Here is a 23,112-nt window from a genome sequence, read left to right on the forward strand (position 1 = left end):
GATTATTATACACTAACATGTTGACATTAGGCCTCACTGATGTCATACTTTTGTTCCTGGTTTCTTGACTCTTCATACATCCATGCTCTAGAAGGGAGCCCGCAAATTGCGAAATCTGGTCTAAGATCTGCAAAAATTCTCGCGAGACTCACTCACGAGAAACTATTTGAAGTGAATACCTAAACTTTTCTATTAGAAGACAATGCTTAACCTCAACTATTTCAGGTCATTGCCTAACATCAACAATTAAAAATCAATGCTTAACTTTAACTATTCAAAAACAATGCCTAACCTTAACAATCTCGCGAGAGGTTCTCCAGTTTGCTGGTTCCTTTCTAGACACTACCCAAGGAAACCTACCCTATTCATTCACATAAAGTTACCTGGTTACCTAAGAAGACATCCATGGGAGGACTCGAGCCTCCAACCTTTTGGTTAACACGGTCTGGTTTTCCTTACTGGTTTTACAGACAAATAACTGATTGATGATACAAAACAGCCAAGAGATCTATTATCTCTCTACAATATGTATCTTGGGTCAATTAAGTGTAGTGCTTTTGGAAACATGGCATGTGAAATGGGATATTCTTCAAAGGTATTACATTTTTAGTCTGTTTCCTGTGTTCTTCTAACAGCTACTAACACAGCTACCTAAATTTATTTATTTAGAAAATGTGAAAACTGACTTGTAGAAGCGAATAATGTGTTTTAAAGTTTCAATTTGACTTTGTATTTACTGATACAAAGACATACTGCTACTGATGATGTGCCCTCTTTCTGCCACAGTCATACGTCTGCTCCTGGTTTCTCTAACTTTTACCCATTGAAACTAGCTTATACATTCACATAAAGTTATCAATACGAGTGGCTTTGTACAACTTGGAGAGGCACACTTTATCTGAGCAGCCACAGTAGCGGATATGATAAGGCAACCCATGCAAATACAGATACTAAATCACATATTCAGGGCGTTTTATGTTGTACAGATTGAAGTGCCCTCAAGACAAATGTGTGATTTTGGGCGATATAAATAAAATGGACTTCTGTAATGACTGAATGTTTGGTCTATACGTTATTTTTGAATAATCCTGTGACCTAAGACATTCAATAAAGACAAGAAACACAGATAGCTTTTTAATCACATTTTATCATGTATGGTCATGAGTGGAGAGAAAGAGCCAGTAATGCAGCTGTATACAGAGTTCAAATCTTTTTTCTTTTTTAAAAAAAGGAGACAAACTTAAAAAAAAAAGAGAAAATTGCACTCAGCTTTACAATACCTTTTAGAAATTAAGCCATCTAAAATTAACAATAACAACAACAGTAATCATAGTAGCAGTCAACATAATAGTCTCACCACTGAAAGCAGAGGATGATTGTTTAGTCTGAATTCTATTAGACTCCTTGCTAAGGCCAAATGTGGGGCAGCCCACTCAATTCTCATTCACAGACTTCAGTGGTTGGTGAATTTTTAATAAAAAAAAATCACCTTCACACTGCAGTTTTTACTAGGAAAAGAACTGCTGCAAAACAGTTATCCTTTACTCTGCCAGAGACAAAATAGCCTACCTTCGACTATCAATTCCCTCACCTAAACTCAAAACACACTTAATATACCTGTAAGCCAACAGAGTGGACAAACAATAATCTATCTTCATTGTCAATAAGAGCTGATTTGAACCCACATACTCTGCCTTTCTTCCCTTAACCCTGGGGTAACTATATTTACGGCCTAGTTCAAACATTATTTCGTTATTCTTTCTCAGTTTTTTTTCAGTAAAGTATGATCAATTACGACACTAGAAAAATAACTGGCCACTTAACTCGAGTCGCTACTGAAAAGAAAAATAGAGGCAAATACAATTCAGACTGCAGAATAATAAAGACATAAATGGATGGGAGAGGGGGTAATGCATGGGTGGTGAAAGTGCATTTGACATATTTACTCTGGGAACTCTAGGCTGCTGAGTTGGATTTAATATTTAAATGAATGAATGGTGGAGTTCTCAGAAAGGTGGGTAGTGGTTGGAAGGGGGGGATGGTAGCGGGATCAGATTTCCCTTTGGCTGCTGCCGTACACGCTCTCATCACTGTAGGCAATGTAGAGGAAAAAGTCCTCTTCGTGATGCTCCTGAGAAAGAGGGTAAGGAAAAAACAACATGTTAGTATGGCATTAAAAATGTAGCTCACTTTAATATAAGTAGGGAAAAAACAATACGCTGATAAAGACTGAGAGCAGATCAGTGAGGCAGAAACAACTCTTGCCTGGTACAACAGTCCCATGGTAGCTGAGGTGGGTGGAATGACGTTGTTTACAAAGAAGAAGAGTGCATCCTCAGCTCGCAAGTGGATTCTTTTCCGGATGAGGAAGTAAAACTGGCCCACTGATAAAAGAGAGACATAATTTTAGATGTTACTAGTGTCATTTAAATGTTGTCCAAGAACTTGGCACCTAATAAAATATTTACCTGTCAGGTCGGAGGGGACAAGGTATTTCTTCTTGTCCAGATCTCCTATTCTGGCTTTGGGAGCTTTCTCCACAATTACCTGGGAAAAAAAAGAAAAACAAGAACCATTGTACATGTTCTCAGCAAATTAATATAGTATATTCTCAGCTGAACAAAGGCTGTGTGTATCAAGTGAGACGCACTTGTTTCACATTTCTAAAAAAAGGGATCTGAGAATACAAATAATTGTCAGTCAAGCGAGGACTGGAATATTTTTAAACCAGATGTTTCATTTGGTTTAAATTTGTATTTTGTAATCGGTCAGTCAGAAAGACAACGTGCGTGTATACAGGTTGGTGTGTGCCGGTGTACATTAGTCACACTACACTAGAAGTCTAGAATCATAAGCGTAATTATTATCATTATTTCATTATTTTTATTATTATTTTTACACGTTTTTATCCATCTTTTAATCTAGTCATTTATTGTTTTTTAATTTGTTTGTTCATTTATTTATTATTGTGTTATTATAGTTGTCATCATTATTACTAATTTATTTATTTTCCATTAACATTTTTCTGTTTATGTAAGGCTGTGTATGTAGGTATATATATATATATATATACATACAAATATGTATGTGTGCGTATGTATTCACTATTCATCCTGTAATTTCCTGCCATTATTTTTTACTTAATTTCCACTCCCATTCTTCCCTAGTGTGGGTGAGGAGAGAGGGGAGATTGTTAAACCTGAAAAGGTCTTGTTCATGTTTGTTACACATTTTATGTGCTTTCTTTCAATAAAGTATTGAATCAACAAAAAAGTAAGACAATGGTATATTTATATGTTTACAATTCAGATTAGGATTTAGTACAGAGGACAGAGGGGAGCGCAAAAATTAAACTACTTTTAAGTTTCTTCCCTTCATCCTAAAAATAGGACAACAACCTGAATGGCCAGGCATTAGCGTGTCATTGTAGAGCTTAAAAAAATGTTGTGGTTCCAGTTTCTCACATGTAAATATCTTCTGTTTTTTTCTTCTATGACAGTACAATTGATATCTTTGGATGTTAGACTATTGATTTTGGACTACTGATCAGACACACATGACAGACAAACGTCATCTTGTGCTCTGGGAAACTGTTTTTTACTATTTCCTGACATTTTATACACCACATTAATATTTAAATTAACTGAGAAATTATTGGAAGATTACTCAATAATGGAAATAAATCAAGTTGATCAAAGTCTATGTATGATAACAGCTGTAAAAATGAAAATAACTAGATTGTTATTGTGAAGACAAATCAACCATACATTACAGAAAATTCCCAGAGCACATTTATCTAGTCTTGTTAGTTCAGATGTCTATAGTCGTGGACTTAAATTAAATCAATCTTCAAGAGCCAGGTTGATGTAAACAAGTGTCTATTTTAAGGTGCACCTCTGTTAGCGTTTCAACATACATATGTTTTTCTTTACTATTCCCTGACATTTCATACACCACATTAGTGTTTGATTAACTGAGAAAGTATTGGAAGATTACTCCACAAAATTCAAATAAATCAAGTTGATTAAAGTCTATGTATGATAACAGCTGTAAAATGACAGGCAGAGAAACTAGATTGTTATTGTGAAGACAAATCAATCATACATTACAGAAAATCCAGAGCACATTAATCTAGTCTTGTTAGTTGAGATTAAGTGGCAAAATGTCTATAGTTGTGGACTAAAAAAAATGTATCTTCAAGAGCCAGGTCGATGTAAACAAGTGTCCTTGTATGTTGACATACTATTTTAAGGTGCACCTTTTTTTTTTTTTTTTTTACTATTTCCTGACATTTTATACACCACATTAGTGTTTAAATAAACTGAGAAATTATTGGAAGATTACTCAATAAAGGAAATAAATCCAAAAATTAAAATAACTAGATTGTTATTGTGAAGACAAAATCAATCATCCAGAGCACATTATAATCTGTCATTAATCTAGTCTTTTTAGTTCAGATGTCTACAGTCGTGGACTAAAGACATCTACCTTCAAGAGCCAGGGTGATGTAAACAAGTGTCCTGTGTGTTGACTCACTATTTTAAGGTGCACCTCTCAACATACAGCCTAAAGACTACACCCAATCAGACCACAATCACACTTCACACTGTATGCTTTCCACACCAGCAATCATTATAACAAATAAAACACTATGTTACCTTTATGATTTATTAATAATATCGTTAGAAACACACAAACACACGGAAGGATTACATGAAACTAGTACTAGCTGGCCTGTATGTCGCGGACGACACTCAGACATTCAGGTTAACCTCTAACGTTAGCATTGTTAGCTTTGTAGGCTGTTTACTAACGTGGCAGTCAAATATACGATAGTTAGGTGTGGCTACAGTTTAACCACATGTTTATAGACTCACTTTATACACTAAGAGTCATTAACAATTGGCTAAACAGCACTGGTGTTACAATACACTGTAGATCTTTAGCTTGTTAGCTTAGCATTACTCACAGGCACCCTGTCCGGATACTTCTTCCTAATCTTCTCGCCTTCAGACCGCCTCTTCTCAAAAGGATGCTCTTCTTTGTACTGAAACTTCATCTTTAATGAAGAGATGACAGACGACAAGTCGGTCACTCCGAGGTTGAACGATATTGCTCAAAGTAAGAAGCTCAAATCCGCTGACACACACGCAACAACAACAACACGATGCTAACTTTAGCTGTTAGCTTCAACACAGCTGTTTTCCTTAGTGCGACTGCAGGCGGAGGGATACAATAACAACATGACGTTGCAGAGGAGTCTAGTTCCGCAGGAGGGGGGGTAGACTTCGCTTTCCGCTATCCCAGATTAACATTGACGTCTGATAATCAGTGTTTTATTCTAGTGAAACGTCTTTCTTTTGAAATTATTTTTTAAGAGGTTTAAAATCTCATTATTTTTGTGGGACTATTTTTTATTTTTGATCAACCCCCCTGCGCGTAGAGAGACGTAGGGCAGGGCGGTGAAGAGGCAGCTGTCCTTGTCATATGACCGAGGCCCAGCAGATAGCAGCTACAGAAGAGAAACTACAAAAACATGCCTTATTACACTGTTATTTTGACTTAACTACAGGTTGGTGTGTGCCGGTGTACATTAGTCACATTATACACTAGAAGTCTAGACTCATAAGCATAATTATTATAATTTCATTATTTTATTATTATTTTTACTTGTTTTTATCCATCTTTTAATCTAGTCATTTATTGTTTTTTATTTGTTTTGTTAATTTATTTATTATTGTGGTATTATTATTGTTGTCATCATTATGACTTATTTATCTATTTTTCATTAACATTTTTTATGTTTATGTATGGCTGTGTATATGTATATATATATATATATATATATATATATGTGTGTGTATGTATTCACTATTCTATTCCTGTAATTTCTGCCATTATTTTTTACTTAATTTCCACTCCCATTCTTCCCTAGTGTGGGTGAGGAGGGAGGGGAGATTGTTAAACCTGAAAATGTCTTGTTCATATGATATAATGTTACACATTTTATGTGCTTTCTTTCAATAAAGTATTGAAACAACAAAAAAGAAAGACAATGGTATATTTATATGCTTACAATTCAGACTAGGATTTAGTATAGAGGACAGAGGGGAGCGCAAAAATGAAACTACTTTTTAAAGAGCTTAAAAAAAATGTTGTGGTTCCAGCTTCTCAAATGTAAATATCTTCTTGTTTTTTCTTCTATGACAGTAAAATGTATATCTTTGGATGTTAGACTATTGATTTTGGACTACTGATCAGACACACATGACAGACAAAGGTCATCTTGTGCTCTGGGAAACTGTTTTTACTATTTCCTGACATTTTATACACCACATTAGTGTTTAAATGAACCGAGAAATTACTGGAAGATTACTCGATAATGGAAATAAATCAAGTTGATCAAAGTCTATGTATGATAACGGCTGTAAAATGAAAGTAACTAAATTGTTATTGTGAAGACAAATCAATCATACATTACAGAAAATCCAGAGCACATTATAATCTGTCATTAATCTAGTCTTGTTAGTTCAGATTGAGTGGCAACATGTCTTGACTGTATATCTGTTCTTAATCTGGGACCAGAAACATGAAGCAGATCCTCAGCAAAATGGGGAATATTGTAAAAAAAAGTTTCGCAACTTCCGGTGTTGCCACAGCATCAGACACATAATAACAAGTGAGATCATTATTCATTCACTCATTTATGGAAGAATTAAGGGGAACAAAACGAATAAAGTTCAATAATAATGTCCATTTTCTATTTCTTTTTGTTTTGTTTAATGCTGCTTAATGGTGTGTAATGATGGTGAACAGGGAATGAAATAAGCACCTGCCAAATAACAGGGCAAATGTTGGCTGTGGCAGGTGAAAATTTCAGGTCACCTGCCACCATGGCAGACATAAAAAGCAATTCTAAAGCCTAAATTTAATATATGGCAACACTTCATTTTACAGGTCCACAAAGTTCATGGCAATTAGGTAATAATAAGCAAGTAACCTATTTGAAATTTCTTTGGAATTACTGCCAAATTACCTATACATTTATTGAAAATTACTTTATTATAAACATTATTTAATAATTATATTCTGCTATTTCTCAATAGCTGGTAATTTATTTAATACATTTTCCAGCAAAAGAATACAAAGTGAATTGATATGCTTTATTTCCATGTCTGCTGGTAAATAGATAATAATTAGCAAATAACTTTGGCAGTAATTCCAAAGAAATTTCAAATAGGTAACTTGCTAATTATCACCTAATTACCATGACATTTGTAGACCTGTAAAATGAAGTAATACCAAATATAGTCATGGATTAAGGTTACATGATATATTCCATAATTCTACAGTCTGGTACCACTGACTCAGTGTTTACAATTTTAAAGTATTCTACTTAGATTTCAGAAGTGGCAGACAAAAAAAATTAGTGGCCGGTAGAAATGTTCAGTGACCTGCCACAGTGGCAGGAGAGGAAAAAGGTTCATTTCAGACCCTGCTGGTGAATACTGGTTTTAGGGCCTACTAGTTTGGGGAATTTCCCAGGAACCACTCACTGACCAAATATGTTGCTTCATTTTAACTGTAAAGCGCTTGTCTATATTCAGAGTTTAAAAACAAAACATAGTTAAAAATAAAACTAATAATGTTTTATGATATATAGTATAATCTGAGTCAGTTTGCCATGTCCTGACTCTAATCTGTACATTGTGTCTGTGACTCACGGCTCGATGACTCGCTCCATCTGCTCATGTGACATCTCCACCTTCTCAGACAGATTGCACACATCTAAATAAAAAGTCCCTTGTGTGTTTACAGACTTCTCTTTAACAATTGAGACAGTTCTGAATAGGGAAACAACCCTTCCTGTTCTAACCACAATGATAATTTTAGGTGGTCATGGTAAACTTTTCTGTTCCATTATAGGGTGTAATTTGCTGAGTCGCTTATGGATAGGATTTATTCCCTAGGGTTCAAAAGACAGTCTTACTATGATGCTTATTGTGAGATTTCAGGTATGACAGATCTACATCATATATGGCAGATGACTATTTTTGACGATGGAGTAGCCACACTCCAATTTCCTTTGCTCCGTCCTCTCCTGCTTTTGTCTCTTCAGAGTTCCTAGTAACAGAGGAGCACTGAATCATTCTCGCTCCCACAAAAGCTCTTCATCGTCATTGACGAATCCCCAGTAAAGCCTACCTCTTCCACCGCAAACCATGATGTGATCACCAACAACCAACTCTCAACAAGGCCTACTCAGCAGCTACAGCTCAGTCCTGCCTCATCAGAGTCTGGTCAGTTCTCGGTCCAGTAAGTAATCTAGGTATCTCCAACTTCATGTATCGTAAGTCCTTGCTGCAACTACTAGTGGACTGTACTGTGCATCCAAGAAGCTGCCGCCTCCCCTCTCTATAGCATCCTCCGCTTCAAGAAAGGTGTAGGAAGAGAGATCAGGAACTGTTGACAAACCCAACAGAGGAGATTCAATTTAATAAGGTGGCTGGTTGTAACTCTTACACGAGTAAAGTTACTCTGAAAAACAAGATGATTTCAAACTTTTGGTTTTACTTTAAAACCATCATCAGGAGCAGGTAGAGGTGCTACCAGTATACACTTGGCCCACCATAGTACAGCTGCCTACACCTGCACTAGAATGACTTAAATGAATGGATGCATGTCCAATATTGAAATGCTGAAGAATAAAACTGCTTGTACATATAACACTCACAGCACTGACCGATCCGTAGATGTGCCATCACCGATATCGAAGTTGAGAAACTTACCTGTATGCTATGAATGAGAGGGATGTAAAAAAAGGTAATGAACACTTCACAAACTGGTAAAAAAAAAAAGCTCCTAAAAAAATAGAATTACTAAATTTGCACATAAATCTTAATAAAATTACTTACATTTACCACAGGTACATACTCTCTTAGGTACACCTATAGCTAAAACTAATGCAGTCTAATACAACCATAGAGTCCTGTAATACATCCTGCCTTCATGATAGTTATAATGTTCAGTTTTTTATTGAAACTGTGTTAAAGAGGTGCTGATTAAACTGTATGATCATTTTGGAGGATGTAGCTTGTGGTGCTGTTGAACTGTATTGCATTATACACCGATCAGCCATAACATTAGGTCAGCATGGGCTGCGATGCACTGTGTGTTCTGACACCTTTCTATCGGAACCAGCATTCACTTTTTCCTCAATTTGAGCTACAGTAGCTCTTCTATTGGATCGGACAACACGGGTCAGCCTTCGCTCCCCACGTGCATCAATGAGCCGCGGGTCTGAGCATGTCGCCGGTTCACCGGTTTTCCTTCCTTGGACCACTTTTGGTAGGTCCCGACCACTGCAGACCAGGAACATCCCACAAGAGCTGCAGTTCTGGAGATGCTCTGACTCAGTCGCCTAGCCATCCCAATTTGGCCCTTGTCAAAGTTGCTCACATCATTACGCTTGCCCATTTTTTCTGCTTCCAACACAAAGTTAAAAATGTTCACTTGCTGCCTAATACATCCCCCCCACTGCCAGGTGCCATTGTAACGAGATAATCAATGTTATTCACTTCACCTGTCGGTGGTCTTAATGTTATAAACTGGTTTCCGTTATTTAGACTACCCTCATTGATAGAAATGGGAGGGCAAAACATCAGAAACACCCGTCAGTATAATGCAATACAACTCAACAGCACCAGACAGTTGAATCAACTCCTCTGTCATTTTTAACCTTGTATTAGTCTGCATTAGTTTTAGCTAGCTGTACATAATACACTGACAGCTGAGTGTAGATCAACATATACACACACACACACACAAATGACAAGCTATTAAGTGCCATTTATGACACAATACAGCTCTTAGACAAGCACAAATGTTGTCAGGCAGCCGTTGATACCTTCAACAAGGGAGACAAAAATCCTTCATATCTGGTTTGATGTCAAAGAGTATTACCTATATGAAATGTAGGTTCTCTCACTAGCAGGGTAGGTAGGAATACTGAGTGGAGTTTCCTGTCACACCATACGATGGCAGCAGATTATTGGCAAAAAAACAAATTGCCTCAAGCAGAATCAGTGTAAATCCATTTCTCACCACAGCAAAGGCAGTCAGTTGACAAGCTATAAAATGTTATGCCTCAGGTATGACAAAGACTGCAGGATGGATTGCATTAAAAAGAAAAACAAGCTGGATAATAACGGGTCGATACTGACAAGTGTTTTATTAGTAACACAGACCTGGAGACAGAGCCAATAAGAAGCCGGTGTGAGCCTTGACGAGACTGACATTGTTCAGAAGGCATTTAAAGACGGAGGGCCTAATAGTCGAACCCATACAGTAAGCGGAGCGGGTGGAAACTGAAAGAGGAAGGCTGCAAAAATTTTGAATCAAATACAAAACCAACTGCAACAAAAACAGAAGGGGTGGGAAAAAAAAAAAAAAATTAAGTGCAATTCCTATTAGATGAAATCAGGATGGCGTCAGATGGCGAAGGGGGGGGGGAGAGCGAAATGTCATGGTATGCAGAAGTCATATTATCACATATTATAATAGAGAAACAATCATATGGAAAGGCGGCACGGCAGTCCACGTATCGTTACAAGCCATTCTTTTTTTTTCTCACAACTTTTCAGTCAAGTCTTGATCACTGAGTCCCATGAGGAGCTTTTGGGAAAAGAGTGATGGTTATGGCTGAAAAACAACAAAACATATCTCAGGCTGCTCGGCTATTTGTCCAGAAAAACGCCTGTAGGTGGTATGTTACAAGCAGAGTCCTTCGATTACACCGTTCAAGTTGATCCGTTCTCTAAACGTACCTCAGGAATCAATGAATTATCGTTGAGGGTGTGATCTAAAAAGGGGTTGGTTTTCTACTTTCCCCTGCTCAGTTTCTCTGAGAGATTAAGATTGATAAATTGTTTGCTTTAAGTGCAACGTCTGATGATGATGATGGAGAAGAAGAAGAAATTATAACGTAGAATTGTCTTTGTTGCTTTGCTGATCATCTCCTCTTCCCTCCCCTCCCAATTGTCAAAAAGGTTTAAAAAGGACTAACGAACTCGGCAAGCATACTCCGACTCACGTACACAAGCTCACCTCCATACGCGCACGGTCAGTATCAGGAGCAATAAGGCAGATAGGCTCCGTTTTGTTTTGGAAAAAAAAAAAAATACAAATAAAGAATCAAGAAGAAGAAAAAAAAAAAAAAAAACAAGCTGCCCCCCCCACCCTCCTCAGTAGTTTGCGGGCTCTGGTGATCCCGTACTGTTCATCCCACGGTAGGCGGTCACCCCAACCCTCGTCTCCTCAGGACACGTCTGAGAGGCTCAGAGAGGGCTGGTGGGTCGTCTGTGTGGGAACGGAGGGCAGGATGGAAGCCGGCAAAGAGGAAGAGGCTGGTCAACAAGCCCCACCCCCTCTTGATTCAGCCAATCACCAGAGTCGGTGCTGGTGGAGGTTTCGACTAAGGACGGAGCGGACGTCAGCAGTGAACCTAGGAGAAAGAGAGAGAGAGGAGATTTAACTACTTGACTTTCACTATCTTAGTCGTTAAAGGAATAGCTCAACATTTGGGGACGTATTTGCGTTCTTCCTGAGACTTCCATGCTTCAAGTATGAAGTTGGAGTAAGATGTGTTCATCTTAGCTCAACCTAAGACTAGAAACAGGTTGTAACAGCTAGCCTGGCTCTTTCCAAAGTGAAAGATTATGCCTACTAGGGATCAATGCCAAAATTCTGAAAATGTGACGATACTTGTTTTCTACAGTACCGCAGATCCCGTCAGGGCTCAAGACGAACGACGTCTCATTGTCCTTGGGGTGATAGAAAATGTGTTTGAGACACAGTAAACTCACTATCGACGCCTCCAAGGGATGAACCCTATTGTTTCCCATGATAATGCTACATTGCAAACAATAAGTCCATGTTGAAATTGGCAGGAGAGCTAATTAATATTAGCTATTATGGCTAAGAAACTTGAATGAATGCAGTTGTTTGAAGTAGATGTTTTCACAGCAATATAAAATAGATAATAAAAGAGGGAATTACGACCTGTTTAACTTCCTAACAAAAAACAGTATGCAAACGGTAATAAAGGAGTTGATGATGAAGTACATGGGATTTACCGTGGTATCGAATTGGCATTGAGAATCATGGAATTTCACTGGTATAGGTATCAACTAAATTTCTGGTATTGTGACATCCCTAATGCATACACCTGCCTCTAAAGCTTACCAATAAAAATGTTGTATCTCCTTTGCTAGGTTTATACATAAACAGAAATATAGAAACACAAAACTGTGATTTTAGGGCAGGTTAACACTCTGTATCCGAGCCGTCCAGCTGCACAGAAGTTGCACCGTCTCAGACTATGGTGCGGGTTGCCAGATAGGGTTGCTACGCACAGGCCAGCTCCATCTGTTCTTAATGCACTGCCACGAGAGCTTTACTGATCTTCTCATCTTATTCTCAGAAAGAAAGCAAATAAGCATATTTCCCAAAAATATTGAACTATTCCCATGTTTTTTGGCCAAATTTGCTCCAAAAGCTAAATGCTGGAGAAAAAAACTAACATTGAAGGGTAGTGTAGATCAGGCTGTGCACCGTACCATATACCGTAAAACTTCAATTAAACGCAGAGACCTTTTTACTCGCCGGGTGTGGCTACACGTTTTGACAAATAAACGCAAGTCTCAATTAGATACTGGGTAACTTTTGTCAATGTGGACATGCTACACATGCATTGTTAGATTCTCCACAATCTTTTTTATTTTTTCTGTAAGGTCCTTTCCATAATGTTGTCAGACACTTATAATTTCAATCTGAGCCTGTCAGTGTCAAAAACAAGCACTTTTAGTGGACGCCTCGAGTGATTACATTGCAGCCCGTTTAGCGGCTGCAGTGTTTTCGCTCAATACCGGACCAATTTAAATTGTCACTTAGACACAAAACATGGGAAAATAGGGTTGAAAAATACTGAAGTTACCCTTTAAGGACTAAAATCATGTACGCCAGTTGTAGCCATTAGCTGGAACCTCTTGAATTACACCACCGTAATGACCGTTTGAATACAGACAGTATGCACAAGAGTGTTTGCATTGTCTATTTGCTTCCATGCCAACTTTATTATGCCTTTTACCTTAGTGCATCCAGCATAGGCAGCAAGTTAAGAAGTGCTGTGTCACTAGGGTCGCTGAACCAGGACTTGATGGGTATTGCATTGTCTGGAGGGCAGAAAAAAAAAAGCAGTGGGGTCAGTGAAATGGACATGGTTGTGATTTTATGCTGCTCTGTTAAAAGAGGCCACTGAGTGTTAGAGGAACTGTAGATTGAATGCACTGATACAACATTTACAATACAAGCCTTGTACTGAGAACAGTTATCTGTCCTTTCCCTGCGTCATCACAAGGTTGATGTGTATAGGGTGAAGCCTCATTTGACTTTGTGTGTTACGTTAAAGATGAATGTACACAGAATTCAAGCAGCTAAATGTACACAAATCTGAATAAGTTTAAGCCATAACTTACCTGGATGGCTACGATAAGCACCAGGCGAGTTGTCCAGGATGACAATACTGGACAGGTCATCGTGTACTACAGACAGGTCTTTAATATAACTACCTAGATCCAATGTACAATGCTGGCAAAAGAAACAAAGTCACCATTAAAAATGAGGGAGAATGAAGAGCTTAAGCAGCGTCAGCTTTAATACATGCTGTTTGAATCCAGTATATAGGGTAGTACCTGTCTGTAGTATCTGCGTTTAAGGATGTTCCTGTTGTTGTCCAGCTTGTCTGCCACTGCTGAGCCATAGATCTCCATACTGGCTGTAAAAACCACCAGCTCATACCACTGGCTCACCTGTGTACACACATAAGGTATAGAGCACACAAAAGTATAAGTAAACATGTACAGCAACTGCTACGTAAGTCACGAGGGATCATTATCCAAAGACAAATATAGTGTTATGACATCAGGTACAGTGCATTACAATGGTAGAGGGATGGCAAAGATGACATGCGGGATAAAAGGTGACCCGGGACACGAGAAAGATCCATACAGTGTGCTTTACTCAACTCTTCCAAGTTAATCAGGACACTGATTACAGGCTGACACTCACCACTTCTAAAAAGAAGTCAACATGCGGCCTTTTATGTACGAAGAATCTGACTGGATGCTTGTCAATGACGACCTGCATGTAGAAAGACAGACAGCGTTTAGGCTTGAATGCATTACGTGTTCAAACGTGTACATGATGTGGCCGAATGCTCGTACTTTGAGGATGAAGTCTGGCGGCGTGCCCGGTCTCACTGTGGGTCTGAGGACCCCGTCGTGGTGAGAGTGGATCAACGTCTCGTCCAGGTCCAGAACCAGAATCTTCCTCTTTACTGCATCTGGAGTTTATCGTACAAAATATAGACCCTTGAGCTGCTTTATCTCAGCACATTTACATGCACACGAGAAAACCAGGTTACTGGGACAAATGAGGTCACACAGGAAATAACACAATGTGTTTACATTACAGTTCCGATCCACTTCCCAAACCTGAATTTGAAAATCTGCGCGCACATTACAAGTGGCTGTCTTGATTTTTCTCTATTTCAAGACCAGTTGAGTTAGCTAACTGTTACTAGCTCTCTCATAACCCCTTTACACCTGGCATTAAAATAGTAAATGGACTTGCATTTATAAAGCGCTTTCTTCCGACCACTCGAAGCGCTTTACACTACATGTCAGCATTCACCCATTCACACACACATTCATACACTGATGGCAGAGGCTGCCATGTAAGATGTCAACTTTGCCCATCAGGATCTAATCTAAATACTCATCAACACACCGATGGCTATGCCTTCGGAAGCAATTTGGGGTTAAGTGTCTTGCTCAAAAACACATCAACACGTGACCAGAGCAGCTGGGGATCGAACCAAAGACCTTCCGATTGGTGGACGACCTGCTCTAGCCACAGCCACCCCACGAAACATATGTTTTGGGTGATCGGATTGCAATCGGACAGTGCCTGACTACATGAGAGTACAGGTGTAAATGCACACAAGACCCATTGAGGACGGATTGTGATCCGATTGGCCAAACCGGTCGGGGACGCATTGTGATCATGTTGAATACAAGTGTAAATGCAACTGTGTTTTAAATCCACATACAACAACTACGTGGGCGGTAGTGATATGCAGGCCGACCCACAACGTTTGCGTAACCTTACTAGGGTCAAAAAGTGACAAAGCAGCGTTCCGTGTACGTTATTAATAACTTACAGAGACATTCGTTGCAACAGTCCACCTCACACTTTCTCTTCTATGTTCTTTTTTCTCTCTCTCTCTCGCTCTCTCTCTAATTGTGCTACTATAATGCATTAAGTTGGCAGTTTGCGGGTCGGCGGTGCTCACTCAACCCGTTCAGTTGTTTGAGCAGGACCGAGCGATCAGATCTCAATCGCATCTCAATGTGGACACTGGAGACACATATTAATACCAGGTGTAAATGCAATCAGGTTAAATCAAATCTAGATACAATCTGGATACGAGACGCACTTTAATGTAAGGTGTAAAGGGCGTCTCATTTGCAGACGATGGTTACTGTAAAATCTGCATAAACATACAGCAGGTCAGTAAATAGATTTCTCCCCTACCCCTAACTTTATCTTGAAACCATAACTTGCTTTGTTTTAAGTGTTTCAGTGACAAAAGAAGACAACTCTTTCTTTCAGAGCACAGTGAAAAGAAAGGCTCCGTAGTGAAAGAGTGCACAGTTCTTACAGCTCGTATACGCCTGGATTTTACAAATAGTCAAATGTTGAGGTGTGGAAATGACTTCTTAAGACTTAAAGAGACTACTTAATGTCAGTCTCACTTTTAGTTTCACTTATTTTAAATACAAGATGATGGTCTGTCTTTGGATTTGTGATGGTGTGCTCTATTTGCAAGTAAACCTTACTTTTGGGGACTGGCTGAGCAATTAAAATACATGACAGGTGTCTACATTGTCAGCTGCTGGAGCCCACCATAACTAACTAATTCAAATAAATTCACTTCAATGCACCAAGTATCAGTACTGCTTTTAGAGGAGTCCTGGGTTTATAGATTAAGAACAAACAATTATAAGAACCAACCATAAAAACAATAGCAGTTTGTCTACCAAAGCCTGTAGACAAGCTGATTCTAGATAGTGGCACCGTAATAATACGCTGCGTTCAAGAAAAGGCTGCTCTTGAACACAGCTTTTTTTTGGGCCGTAAGGACTTTTAAGAGGTGTGGATCCCACCGCCTAAAATCCTTTTCTGCTGACCTTATTCTGGTATGTTATGAGAGAGCAATGTAACACACTTATTTGAAGACCACTGTTGTTACTTTAATTCTGTCCACAATGTTGTCAATACCAGCAGACATACCAGCCATTTACAGCTAAAGGCATTGCTCATTCACTTGAAACTGGACCTGGGTCTCCAGCTGAGGTCACTGCGGTGAGTGAGAGGCGAGGAAATACAGAAACTGAATGGCAATCCTTCCTCCAAGTCAAGAGTGTGCTTTTGAATGAGCTCTCTACGGGCAGAAGAGAAGCTCATTCAGAGCGCAGACACACCAGTCCGTGCTAGTGTGAGTGCTGCCTTTAACGTTTGTATTTCCTCTCCACTTCCACACCATAAACACCTCTTGTCACTGTTAAGAGTCAGAGAAGGAAGCTAAATTTCCTGTTTTTGGTCACCGTGCCACCCTTTTGGGTGGACATTAACCTGCTACCATAATTCAGTTTTACTCAAATACTTGTCTGTCTGCTGCCTCTTTATTTGTAAACGCTTGCTGTGCAGTGTAATTTATAATATCTAACATGTTATTGATTATCTGTGGTTTCGGAAGTGTCTATCGTCGCTTTATTGAGAGGTATTAATCTCATTTCACACTGCACATTTAAAGCTGTGCAACAGACTGACATTTCCTTTAGAGAGCTAATGTTGTCAGAGGGAAATTCAGGTAAATCACTTGTTATTCTCGCTGCTTGTTTGGCTTTCAATTGTAACGATATAAGTATGTCACCTCACTGACCTGTAACCAAACTTCAGGCAAATTATTTACATGCAAAACTATTCTTTGTATGCGATTAAAAAGCTACGAGAGCATACAATTACTGACCAATGTAGCACAACAGGTTTACTGAAACAATTGAGAGAGGAGAAATAGGCCAACTGCGGTTTGCATTTAGACATCTGATCCACCTTATTAAAATATATACAGCTATGACCCACAGTAAGGACACACACAGCTGACAGCTCATCTGAGTTTCCTCATATGGAGAACGAATATCATAGAGGAGTCCTGTCAAGTTTATCTGTCCAGAAACACTGATGATGTTCATTTACTCCGAGGCAACGAAGGTCCTGAGAACGAGGGAAAGCCCGGTTGTGTTGTTGTTGTGTTGCTGATAACTTCCTTTTCTACATAATCGCTCCTTCCTCGACAAACTGGTTCAACGTGTGCTTAAATTTCCACAATGCAAATATGTTGTGATAGTGCCTCCGCTCTATCTTGTTATCGCAAAAAAAAACAAATGTGTCTCGATTAAAGCAGTGTATGCGATATTATGACATCATATCATGTACTCACTGAGTCTGTTTCTGGAGATAGGTGACAGAGGCAAAGTGTCGTATCGCACCGTCTGATACTGGATTATCTGCAAAAGAACAAGGCAAATGAAACGGTCAGTTAATCCGTAACAGATCAGGACACTGTTAAAACAACAAACTATATACAATATACAGAGCCAGAAGGAGTTAACTGCACCACGGGTAGATTTCAAATGTGGGTTTTATTTTTACTTTGATTATAGATGAATATTTTTGATACCAAGTACACTGAAGGCTCATTTCATTTCCAACCGCACTCTAAAAGTGTCTGACTTCATTTCCATTACACAGAGGATGGTGTTTTGGGAATCCTTTGGGGCATAAAGAAAAGTGGTTTTACAGCATCTTAATAGCGGCAATCCATAATCCAATTTGAAGAAAGCATCATGACTGAATCTTATCTCCCTGAAGGTCTTAAAAACCTTTAAGTCTTGGAATCCAAAAACTTATATTTGAGCCTTTAGACTATACATTCTCAGGAAATCATCTCTCTTCGGAGGAGGACGCCATATTGAAATACTGCATGAAGTCAGTTGTGCCCACCCCGTGACTCCTCCTGTCTAACTTCCTTGCTCCGCTCTGGTCAGGATGACTACAGAGAGGATCCTTTCCAGTGCCGCTCTTGCCCAGGGGCACTGCACTTTTCTTCACAGGGCTATTTTTATCCCCCCCAGCTGTCGGCGGGTGTCAGCGGAGCATGGGGCGCACACAGGAAGGGAGACTTGCAGGGTGACTTTGACTGAGCCTTGGTACCTAAAGCCTCGGACGGGGCCTCCCTCTGTGTCCCCTCCCACTGCTGCCTGGCAGAGTTAGCTCGGGGGAAGCCTATTGGTGCCGGCAGCTGCTGAGCACCGCGGGGGGACCTCACCCACGACTCAGCTCCCTGCACCTCCAAGAGCGTCCATCTGGACCCCAGGCCTATGAACTCGGACTGAGCCCTTTGTAGGGCTGCTTCCTCTTAGTCGATTAGTCGACTAATAGGTCATTTTGGTCTCTGTCGACTACGATTTCTTTAGTCGATTAATCATTTTTATACCTATTTTTATGCTGAATGACTTATTCCAAGAAACTTATGAGCACATCTCTGGTAAACACAAGATTTAAAGTGGTGCTTTTGTGTGATTCTTTGTGAAGTAACTCAGTTTTAAAGATCTGTCGATTAAATCAACTGATCGATTAGCCGACTAAGATTTTCTTTTGCTCTCTTAACCTGACACAACAGCCACTAAAAAACTTTAAATCTTCAATGTGTAATGATATGTAAGGGACAAAAGCAGGAGTTTTGTGTTGTCTTTAGCGCTAACTCCACACCTGGCGCCACACTGTTGCCGTCTCACTCAGGGAGATAATAAGCAAAACCATTAAGCAAGATTAATAAACAACCGTCTCGTCATCTGTTGACACAGAGTGGCGTGCATGGGATTATTACCTGGTCCTAATATTCATAATCCAGTAGAGCTTTTACTCATCCAAATATTTGGATCAGGTCACTTAATGGATTGTGGTCTTCTCGAAGGGAAACACCTTGAGCCCTACCTTACTCATACACACAACAGTAGGAGTTAACAAATGGGATTATGAGGTTTATAAAAGGGGTTATCATTGTTATAATGAACTGGGGCATTCAACATTTGCATCAATCCCTTGTTTTACAAGAAATTGAAAGGGTTAAGTGTTAACATCCTCACCTCAAATCACCTATAGGATCACCTACATTACCTTGCTTGCTACATTAGCGCTCGCTGGATCATGACATTGTTCCAGTGCATCACATTATTGTAAACAACAGCGCTAAACTGTGAGTGAGAGAAACAGAGGGAGGTGGGGAGAGAACAGTACACTCTCTGTGCTGACATAATCCCTCTCACTTCAGCCACAACATGGACTGGACTACTCACTCTCAGGGCCTGTTGACAACCCGGCAAGTGTTACTGCCACACAACAAACTGCAGACAAACCTCCAACAGCAAGATGGTTATAACACAAGGGTCACTCCTCCAAGCTTTGTTGGCTTGATAAGGAGCTAGAGTCGAAGTCCGCTCACATTACACCACATATGCATGTCTATTAACGACTCAACAACACCTGTGTGTGTGTCTAGAAGTTACAGGCAGGCGGCTTCTGTCAGCTTAAATCCCAAGTTCAGTGAGGAGGCATTTGGGTGCGATTGAAGGTGACCTGCAAGCTCCTCAAATCTAGCATTTGGATGTGGGATACATTATTTAAGAGCTGAAACAAATAGTCTATTAATCGATTGGTGGATCAACTGATAATTGATCAAGACAGAAATGCCAAACATTGTGTGGTTTTAGCTTCACAAATGTGATGATTTGCTGGTTTTCTCTCTTTTATATGATTGCTGATTGAATTTTGGATATCCTTTTTGGTTTTGTACTGTCTGTTACAGACATTTTTCACTATTTTCTGATACTTTAAAGCTTAATAAACTAAATTGAAAAACTATATATAGATTAGTCAATAATGAAAGTTGTCTTGCATTTGTACATTTTGGTGCAGTTTAACATCCTGTGTGCCACTGTTTACACTCTTCAATATCCTCTTTTGAATGAAGTTTTAGTAGATACTCCTAGCCATCTTTATACTGAATGATATGGCAATAAATTTGACACTTGAGTGCGAGGATGATACTTACTACTTAGTCAGTGGGATTTGTTAACATAATTTACAGATTAGTTGACAAAATCATCACGATGGATGCACATAATGAGACAGCACAGGTGAGACGCACAGGTAAGTCTGGCTCTCAGAGAGCTAGACTACCTGAGAGCCAACTGAGCATCTACTTTGATTCGTTAACATAATTTACAGATTATTTGACAAAATCATCACGATGGATGCACATAATGAGACAGCACAGGTGAGACACACAGGTAAGTCTAGCTCTCTGAGAGCCAACTGAGCATCACTAAAGGTGGATGCTCAGATGGCTCTCAGGAAGTCTAGCTCTCTCTAAAGGTCCTTAAAGTCTCCCTAAAGGTGGATGCACATAATGGACAGCACAGGTCAGACACACAGGTAAGTCTAGCTCTGAGAGCCAACTGAGCATCTACCTTTAGGGATGCTCAGTTGGCTCTCAGAGAGCTAGACTACCTGAAAGCCAACTGAGCATCCTTAAAGGTGGATGCTCAGTTGGCTCTCAGGTAGTCTAGCTCTCTCTAAAGGTCCTTAAAGACTCCCTAAAGGTGGATGCACATAATGAAACAGCACAGGTCAGACACACAGGTAAGTCTAGCTCTCTGAGAGCCAACTGAGCATCAGAGAGCTAGACTACCTGAAAGCCAACTGAGCATCCCTAAAGGTGGATGCTCAGTTGGCTCTCAGGTAGTCTACCTCTCTAAAGGTCCTTAAAGTCTCCCTAAAAGGTGGATGCACATAATGAAACAGCACAGGTCAGACACACAGGTAAGTCTAGCTCTCTGAGAGCCAACTGAGCATCAGAGAGCTAGACTACCTGAGAGCCAACTGAGCATCCCTAAAGGTGGATGCTCAGTTGGCTCTCAGGTAGTCTACCTCTCTAAAGGTCCTTAAAGTCTCCCTAAAAGGTGGATGTGATCTGAAAAAAATAATGTTTAGGGCACATGGGGAACCATGGCAACCTAAAAGACTTTCCCTCATTTTGTCACAGAAAGAAACACAACAACAGGATCAACCTGCCACACATATATCTCAAACCCCCCCCTTCTTCTTCTTCTCACCGTCCGTAGGTGCTTCCTGAGGATGTACATGATGAAGCCCCATATTCTCGACGTTACACCAAGAAAGGTGCGGATGCCAAGTAAACACTGCCGGGTCTTCAGCATGTTGACGAGCACGCAAAGACCCCAACTTCAACTCTCACTTAGACAGCACGCGTTTTGCCCTGATTACTTGCTTAGTGGTCAAAAACCTGTCTTTAGCCGCCAAACTAGCAATTCAAATGAAACAAGAGGCCAAGCTAGTGTGTGAGTACCTCTCTCTGCACACTTGTGGCACAATCAGCATTAGATATAGTGCACTTGTTCGCATTAAATAGGGTGCTTTCGCATTGAAAAGCTGCAGCTGTGTGGAGCTTTAGCACGCAGCTAGCTACCGGAGCTAGCTGTGCAGCCACTAACGTTAGCTTAGCCAGCTAGCCGCTAGCTCGACAGGGTGACCACCTTGAACCTTTTGGACTCAAAGAACCCTAAAAAGCTCTGTGGTTTCTCGCTGTCAGGCTCCGGCTCAACGAGACTTCACTCCGCAAGGCGTCCGAGAGAGACACGGCGTTATAAAAAGTTCATCAAAGTCTAAGCAGCCCGGTTAAAACGGGTTTGTAGTCCACAGTGGAGATCCGGACTGAAGCTGCGAGCCGCCATCATCATCATCATCCATCAGCCGTCACTTCCGGGAGGAATCCTGGTGTGGGCGCGCGCAGCACGTCCACGTGGAAAGAAAATAAACAGACGTGGACGAGCAAAGAGACTGATGTATACTGATGTGTAATATAAGTCTGTGGACAAAATAAACAGTTTTATTATCAGTTTTTTTTTTTGTACACTTTTTCCTTTTTTCAAGGTTGTTTTCATATATGCAATTTACAGTTCGTAATTATAATAGTTTTATAAACCAATTTTTAAGTAGGTGAGCTTATAGACAAACTCATTAAGTACACTAAAGAAAACAACTTCAACATTCAAAATTTAGTTTTATTATCATTTTTTTTTATACTTTATTTTTCCCCCTTTTTCAAGGTTGTTTTCATATATGCAATTTACAGTTCGTAATTACAATAGTTTATAAACCATTTTTTAAGTAGATGAGCTTATAGACAAACTTATTAAGTACACTAGAGAAAACAACCTCAACATTCAAAATTGAGTTTTATTATCATTTTTATTTTTTTATTTGTTATACTTTATTTTTATCCCCCTTTTTCAAGGTTGTTTTCATATATGCAATTTACAGTTCGTAATTATAATAGTTTTATAAACCATTTTTTAAGTAGGTGAGCTTATAGACAAACTCATTAAGTACACTAGAGAAAACAACTTCAACATTCAAAATTGAGTTTTATTATCATTTTTATTTTTTTATTTGTTATACTTTATTTGTATCCCCCTTTTTCAAGGTTGTTTTCATATATGCAATTTACAGTTCGTAATTACAATAGTTTATAAACCATTTTTTAAGTAGATGAGCTTATAGACAAACTTATTAAGTACACTAAAGAAAACAACCTCAACATTCAAAATTTAGTTTTATTATAATTTTTTTATTTTTTTATACTTTATTTTTTCCCCCCTTTTTCAAGGTTGTTTTCATATATGCAATTTACAGTTCGTAATTACAATAGTTTATAAACCATTTTTTTTAAGTAGGTGAGCTTATAGACAAACTCATTAAGTACTCTAGAGAAAACAACTTCAACATTCAAAATTGAGTTTTATTATCAGTTTCAGCTACTTTTGAGAGTGATTGTGGTGCAAGTTT

General features: G+C 39.3%; 2 protein-coding genes across 2 annotated transcripts; both read right to left on the bottom strand.

Annotated features, from left to right (window-relative positions):
• Nucleotides 1-1,127: 1,127 nt before the first annotated feature.
• gabarapa (GABA(A) receptor-associated protein a) lies at nt 1,128-5,216 on the bottom strand. Its single transcript, XM_037758861.1, has 4 exons — nt 4,970-5,216; nt 2,469-2,547; nt 2,266-2,384; nt 1,128-2,131 (listed from the first exon to the last, which is right to left on the bottom strand). The coding sequence occupies exons 1-4, from the start codon at nt 5,057-5,059 to the stop codon at nt 2,051-2,053; spliced, it is 369 nt and encodes a 122-aa protein (XP_037614789.1). The 5' UTR covers nt 5,060-5,216; the 3' UTR covers nt 1,128-2,050.
• Nucleotides 5,217-10,202: 4,986 nt separating this feature from the next.
• Nucleotides 10,203-22,094, bottom strand: ctdnep1a (CTD nuclear envelope phosphatase 1a). Its single transcript, XM_037758847.1, has 8 exons — nt 21,360-22,094; nt 17,624-17,690; nt 14,283-14,401; nt 14,128-14,199; nt 13,752-13,868; nt 13,536-13,647; nt 13,148-13,232; nt 10,203-11,503 (listed from the first exon to the last, which is right to left on the bottom strand). Exons 1-8 carry the CDS (start codon nt 21,462-21,464, stop codon nt 11,443-11,445), a joined length of 738 nt encoding a protein of 245 aa, XP_037614775.1. The 5' UTR covers nt 21,465-22,094; the 3' UTR covers nt 10,203-11,442.
• Nucleotides 22,095-23,112: the final 1,018 nt, after the last annotated feature.

This window comes from Sebastes umbrosus, chromosome 22 (assembly GCF_015220745.1).
Source record: "Sebastes umbrosus isolate fSebUmb1 chromosome 22, fSebUmb1.pri, whole genome shotgun sequence".
Lineage (NCBI taxonomy): Eukaryota > Metazoa > Chordata > Actinopteri > Perciformes > Sebastidae > Sebastes > Sebastes umbrosus.